We start from the raw sequence: 6,321 nt of genomic DNA, 5'->3' as shown, positions 1-6,321 counted from the left end.
CTTTTCCCTGCACGATGACCCCAGGGAAGACACCCCTGACCCAGCCTGCTCCAGATTCACATTTCCAGCGACCTTCTCTCCCGGAATGGCTGGGCAAATTTCAGTCTGAGGATGTCCCTGTGGCCCATGCCGGGGTTCCACCAAGGGCGTCACCCTCTGCTCTTGCTCTGATCTTTAGAGCCCCAAGCTCGAGCCTCTCTAGGCCAGGCACCTGGCTACCCCCCTCCACCTGATTTCCTTGGGCCGGCTCTCTTTCCGGTGTCCCTGTTCCTGCCCCATCTCCATGTATCCTGGGCCACCGGGTAGGGCCGCCATGCCCACCTCCCCCGGCGTGCCCTCTGCTTATTCTTGGATGGCTCCTTTTCCTGGACAGACAGACACTCCTCAGGGGGCCGCAGCAGCTCCGTCTTCCTGCTTCTCGGTCACTGCACTGCATCCTCCAAGCAGCCCAGCCTGCACACACTTTGCATTTCCGGAACCTGTGGTTTTTGTGCTCAAGTCACGTGCAGTTTCTGCAAGACCTTTCCGCTTCCCAGGGCCGCCCCCAGGGCTCAGCTCTGTGGCACTTTCAGAAGCCCCTCTCAGTCAGGAAATTCCTGGCGGTCTTTTCTCATTTTGGCTGAGGGCTCAGGCCCCAAGGTTTTCCTGGCCCTTGACAGTCCACTCAGGGGGCTCCTCATTCCTGGAAGAGGGGCTTGGCCTTCTTTGCGGGGACCTGTGATTATCTCCCCTCCCCTTTGGGCAGTACTCACTGCCCTGGGAGTGAAGCCCTTCCTGGCTCCCAGCGACTGACAACCCCCGCCCCCCTCAAAACCACTCCCCGTCTCACTTTTTCCTAGCTTCAATTTCTTCCTCTCCTGGACCTTATTCACTAGCTTGTCAGAGGGCAAATGGGGTCTGTGCTTGGGGGTGTGCGCCAACAAGAGGGGACTCTTGGGGTAGAAGGCCCAGAACACCCCCACCCTGCTTTTCCGGACTTGAGGGCCTCCAGCTCTCTCCACCCTGAAACCCCAATTTTCTACGTCCCGTCCCACCCACCCACCCCTCCATGCTCAGGCCTAAAATCACTTACCCCAAAGGGATCAGCTCTCTTCTCTGGGTGTCTCCCCATGGTCTCAGCTTCCCCAAGCAGAGGCTTCTTTGGCTTCAAGAAAGACCGTCCGGCGCCTCCTCCGCACCCGCGACACTGGACCCCGCCCAGCTCAGGGCCGCCAGACTTGCACGAGCCTCTGCGGAGGACTTCGCCTGGTACCAGGAGAAAGGAGCCGGGCGAGCGGTCTCCAGGACCCGCTCTCAATCGCACTCTCCCGACGAGAATGGGAGGGGTGTGGCCGGAGCAACTCCCCTCCCCCATCCTGTCCGAGAACTCCTCCGGGGGTCGCACCCCGACATTTCGCTCAACCTGCTCCACCGTGGAGCCGACATTTGGCTTTGGGGGGGGGGACCGTGGCGGCTACTCGCGCACCACAAAATGGGGTACTTGGAGCATCAGCGCCAGTGGGGGTGGGGGGGCTAAGAAATGTCCTCAGAGAGACACCTGAGGTCGTCCCCCACGTCCTCCCGGGCGGTGCCCGGGCCCCTTAGGCCTAACAAGACCTTAGGCGCACAGCTGTAGGGCTCCTCCAGCCGCCGTCCCCTCGGACTCGGGTGGAGACCCCCCTCGAAGATGTCCTAGCACACTTCACATTGCCCTAGCCGACCACGTGAGGGCGTGCCCTGTGTTAGTTCGGACAAATTAAAGCTCGTCCTGCGGGCAGGCCTGGGGCCCCCTGGACGCGCTCGGGGCTTAGGTGGCCGCGGCGCACTCTTGGCTGCCGGCCGCAAAGCTCCGCGCCGCGCGGCCTCCCCCGGGGCCCGCGCTATTCGCCTCCAAACCGGGTGCCCCCCTCCACTCGCGCTCCCGCAGCCTAGGGTGCACCCCTCCGTTCCCCTTTGTCGAGCCCTTCCCGGGCGCAGGCCGCTTCTCCGCTGCGCCGCAGGCTCGGGCCCTGTCCGGGGCGCTCGGCGGTGGGCTCGGTGGCGCCCGGGAGGCGCTGCCCGGGAAGCCAGAGGCCGAGGAAGGGGCTCCAAGAAGCACAAGTTGGCGCTGGCTCCAGACCAGGCTGTTGTTGTTCTCAACGTGGTCCGCCACGGAGCTATAAAGGCGGAGCGGAGCGCCCTCCTCACCAGAGCGCAGCGCGCACGCCCAGCGAGCTCCGGCGGCGACGGTGGTAGCGGCAGCAGCGGCGCTCCCTCGGCCGATTTCCTCGCTCCTGCAGGGTCCCGGCTCCGGCCCCCTCCGCCCCGGCCCCTCCGCTCCGGCTCCGGCCCCGGCCCCGGCCCCGGCCCAGGACCCCCGATCCGGCCGGCCCGGCCCCCACCCCAGCCCTGCCGCCCGGCCCCAGGCCCGGCCGCGGCCGCTCCCGCCTGGAGCCGCCGCGCGCCCCCAGTCCCCCGGCGCCCCCTCGGCCCCTCGCCTTCCTCTTCCCGGCGCGGCCCCCGGGCTTCCGCGCCCCGCCCGCCACCAACCCGCTCGCCACCATGTCTGTGGAGCTCGAGGAGGCCCTGCCGCTGACGACCGCCGAGGGGGCGGCCAAGAAGGCGGCCAAGGCTGGCGGCTCGGCAGCGCTGTCTCCGTCCAAGAAGAAGAAGAACAACAAGAAGAAGAACCAGCCGGGCAAGTACAGCCAGCTGGTGGTGGAGACCATCCGCAGGCTGGGCGAGCGCAACGGCTCGTCGCTGGCCAAGATCTACACGGAGGCCAAGAAGGTGGCGTGGTTCGACCAGCAGAACGGGCGCACCTACCTCAAGTACTCCATCAAGGCGCTGGTGCAGAACGACACGCTCCTGCAGGTGAAGGGCACCGGCGCCAACGGCTCCTTCAAGCTCAACCGCAAGAAGCTGGAGGGCGGCGGCGAGCGGCGCGGAGCCACCGCGGCCGCCACCGCCCCGGCGCCCGCCGCGCACAAGGCCAAGAAGGCGGCCCCAGGCGCGGCCGGCCCCCGGCGCGCGGACAAGAAGCCGGCCAAGGGCCAGAAGCCCGAGAAGCGCTCGCACAAGAAGGGCGCCGCCTCCAAGAAGGACAAAGGCAGCAAGGCTAAGAAGGCGGCGGCCGCCGGGGGCAAGAAGGTGAAGAAGGCGGCCAAGCCCAGCGTCCCCAAGGTGCCCAAGGGCCGCAAGTGAGCTCGCCGGCCTGCCGGGTCTTTCCGGTGTTCGGTTTTTCTACCCCAAGTGTATGTAGGTTTTTGTACGGTTGCCCGGCCAGGCCACCGCCGCCCCTGCTCTGAGCCGCACGGAGGGCCCGGGGCTCCCTCCATCCCCTTTCCTGCCCCCCCTCCCCCGCCGCCGTAGCGGTTTTTTGTTGTTGTTTTTGCTTTAGATTTTTCAAACGGCCAGGCGACGCCCCTATTGGCTCTCGCCCTTGGCAACGGCTGTCTCCATGGTAACCGGCCCCTAGGCGCCAATGGCCGAGGCCGCGCCTGCCTGCCAGGGCGGGGGCCGCGGGTTGGCCGGGCCCTGGTGCGCTGAGACGCCGCCGCCGCGCCGCCCTTCCCCACTCCCCACCCTCCGCCTTTGGGTGCGCGACAAACAATCGCTCGGGGCGCGGGGTCGCGCGGCCTTCCTTTCCTCCCGTTGGCCTTTTTGGGGCACAATAAATTGTTTAAACCTTTGAACCGCTCTCGTTTTCTTCCGAGTGGAGTAGGGATGGGTGCGGTCGGCGAGCAGCTTGGGTTGGATGGTGGGTCCCAAGGGTCTTGGGTACCCCGGATGTTAGCTAGGTAGGCCTGGAGTTCTCCGTGAGGGGTGAAAACTGTGGGGAGGGGTGGCCTGGCTGATGCCGGAAGGAGCCTCAAGGGACTGATCTCTAGCGTGCGGAGGTGGAAACATGCTGGAGATAGGCTGGTCCGGTCCCCGACAGGGGGTGGGGAGAGGGGGAGGGGACAGCCATGGCTTTTTGGGCTTACTGGTCAGGGCCCCTCAGCACGTACGAGGTCCCACCAAGCTGAGCCTTGGCAGAGGTTAGTTATTACGAATTCACTGAGACTGTGTTGATGTGAGAGGGATACTGGAAATGTGGAGGCCTCGGGCTCTGGCACACTGAGCACAACCCGAGGGGTGGCCTGAGCAAGGCACGGATCCTCAGCTTGTTGGTTCATCTGGAGTGCACACGCGGGACCCCGGAGGATTCCTGGACAAGTTGGAAAGTGTGACCCTGAGCCCTGGGACACTCTGGTGTCCAGCATATGGAATAGTTGTACTTAAGGCCGTTTGAGCCTTTGACAGATGTTCCTATGAGGACGACCCTGCAAAAGGAGGGCTCTGGAAGCTAGGGAATGTTCTAGAACAGTGCGTGTGTACATGTACCAAACTGGGTAAGCCTGGGCTGGGGGTAGGTGAAAGATGGAGATGATCTCTGTGTTAGTGTTAGAGACTAGGAGAGGGGAGGGAGCATCACTGGAGAAGCGCCCCTGGCCTGCTGGTATCCCGGAGCAGGGCTTGGCAGCCACTACCCTCCCCCTGCACACAGAGTGGGGGGTCACAGAGCAAACACTTCAGCCATCTGTCACCCTGCAGATCCTTCCACACAGGGCGAGTGGCCACTCCACTTGCTCTTTCAGTGTCTTAAAGTCGGTGGGGGCTCCTGCCTGCTGCCTCCTGCCTCAGGGACAAGTCCCAGACACGTCCCTTGGCACATCATTGCTCTCTAGGCAGAAGGTTTGAGGACAAGGTGCCCCTCCACCTATTAGCCTGGCTGTGACTGTTCTGATTCTGGGGAACTGGGGGTGTCCAGGAGGGAGGAAGGAGGCCTGGGTTGGAGACTGTGAGACTATGGTGGGCCAGGGCTGACCATTCACTCACCCTGCCAGCCCATGCCCTGGTCACTTGCCTTTCAGTAATGGCTTCATCCATTTTGCAGCTTTGACTGGGGGGTGGCACGGCCAGTGCCTTGCTACAGGATCATTGAGCCAGCCCAGCTCCTGTCCCATACTGCCTGCAGGACCACCTGAGAGGCTGCCAGCAGCTAGAGGCCAGGACAGGCCCCGGCCTACCCAGGATTCTGGGGGGGATGGTTCTCCTGACCAGCTGAATGTGATCTCTGATTCCACACCCATTCCCTAAACCAGAAACCCAAGCCCAGATGCCACCTGGCCTCACCCCAGTTGTCCAAGAATCAGTCGGGCCAGGGCCTGGGACTTAGCTTTTCAATCAGTTCCCAGGTAACAGGTTCTGAGACGGTTCAGAAGGGCTGCTACAGGGGCCACGGGCAGGGGGACACTGTACCTTCCCGTGCAACAATTCACACTGAGCTCCATCCCTTCTGAGTCCTTCCTAACCAAAGCCCCCCCCACCCCCAACAGTCTATCCTTTGCAGACATCACGGGAGCTCCAGGGCCCCAAAATGCCCTTCAGGTCCTTTTTATTCAACACCTCCTTTCCGTGTTTCCCACCCAAACCCACTCTCTGTTGCTCATACCATCTGGCTCCCCCAGTGGCCTCCTGCTTTGATGCTGCCGCCCCACCTCTGTCCTGTCTCCTGTCTCCATTCCATGAACACTTGGGCCCCTGGCTGTCCTCTCCATCCTAAGGCCTGCCTTATAGCCCATGGACCAGCCCTCCACGGGGCAGACCTCCCACTCTATTAAAGGACATTGTAATATTTTTCTGATGACCCAAACCCCCCTACTTTCAGGCCACATGGCTCTGGATTTCTCCATGAGGGTCATGTGACTGAGGACCTGGCCAATGAAGAGCATTCCATTGTTCACTTTGCCACAGCCATTGGGTCAGAAATAGGTTCTTGAAGGCAGTGAGTTGAATGAGTGTCAATCCTGGCACTCTTCCCAGAGCTACTGAAAAAGAGGTGCTCCCTCCCCCAGATAGGGACAGGACTGTGTCCCACAGGCCCTCCCCCTCCTCTCTTCTCGGGGTGCTCACTCAGACCCTTCAAGCTGAGCTGCACCTTGGGGTGGGGCCCACATCTCTGACCTGCACCCCAAGTTGAAGAATGGATGGCCGTAAGCAGCCCCATGTGAACACTCTGTATGTGGCCAGCACTAAGGCAAGCTGCACAGGTCTCCTCTCAGCCTTGTGACAGCCCCAGCGAGGGGAGTGTTTAAAAGCTTGTCGTGTGGGTTTGGAGCTGAGACTGGGAAGGCTGTATTTCCTTCCCTGACACCACACTCAGCTGCTGCATGGGACTGAGGAGCCCGGGACCCAGCATTTACCTACTGTGTCTTTTAGACCTCACTTCAAAGACTCTCAATTCCAGAACCTTGGAGGCTCATGACACTGGGAGGCTCTGGAGGAGGGCTTCCTGGGGCAGGTGACCCTGGTGCAATG

The 6,321-nt window shown here is 62.6% G+C and overlaps 1 protein-coding gene across 1 annotated transcript; it reads left to right on the top strand.

Moving 5' to 3' along the window:
* Window positions 1-1,980: 1,980 nt before the first annotated feature.
* LOC123606063 (histone H1.10) lies at window positions 1,981-3,653 on the top strand. Its single transcript, XM_045494000.1, has one exon. The coding sequence runs from the start codon at window positions 2,521-2,523 to the stop codon at window positions 3,160-3,162; it is 642 nt and encodes a 213-aa protein (XP_045349956.1). The 5' UTR covers window positions 1,981-2,520; the 3' UTR covers window positions 3,163-3,653.
* The last annotated feature ends 2,668 nt before the right edge of the window (window positions 3,654-6,321 follow it).

The sequence above is a fragment of the Leopardus geoffroyi genome, chromosome A2 (assembly GCF_018350155.1).
Source record: "Leopardus geoffroyi isolate Oge1 chromosome A2, O.geoffroyi_Oge1_pat1.0, whole genome shotgun sequence".
NCBI classification, from domain to species: Eukaryota; Metazoa; Chordata; class Mammalia; order Carnivora; family Felidae; genus Leopardus; species Leopardus geoffroyi.
This window is presented reverse-complemented; position numbering and strand designations above follow the sequence as displayed.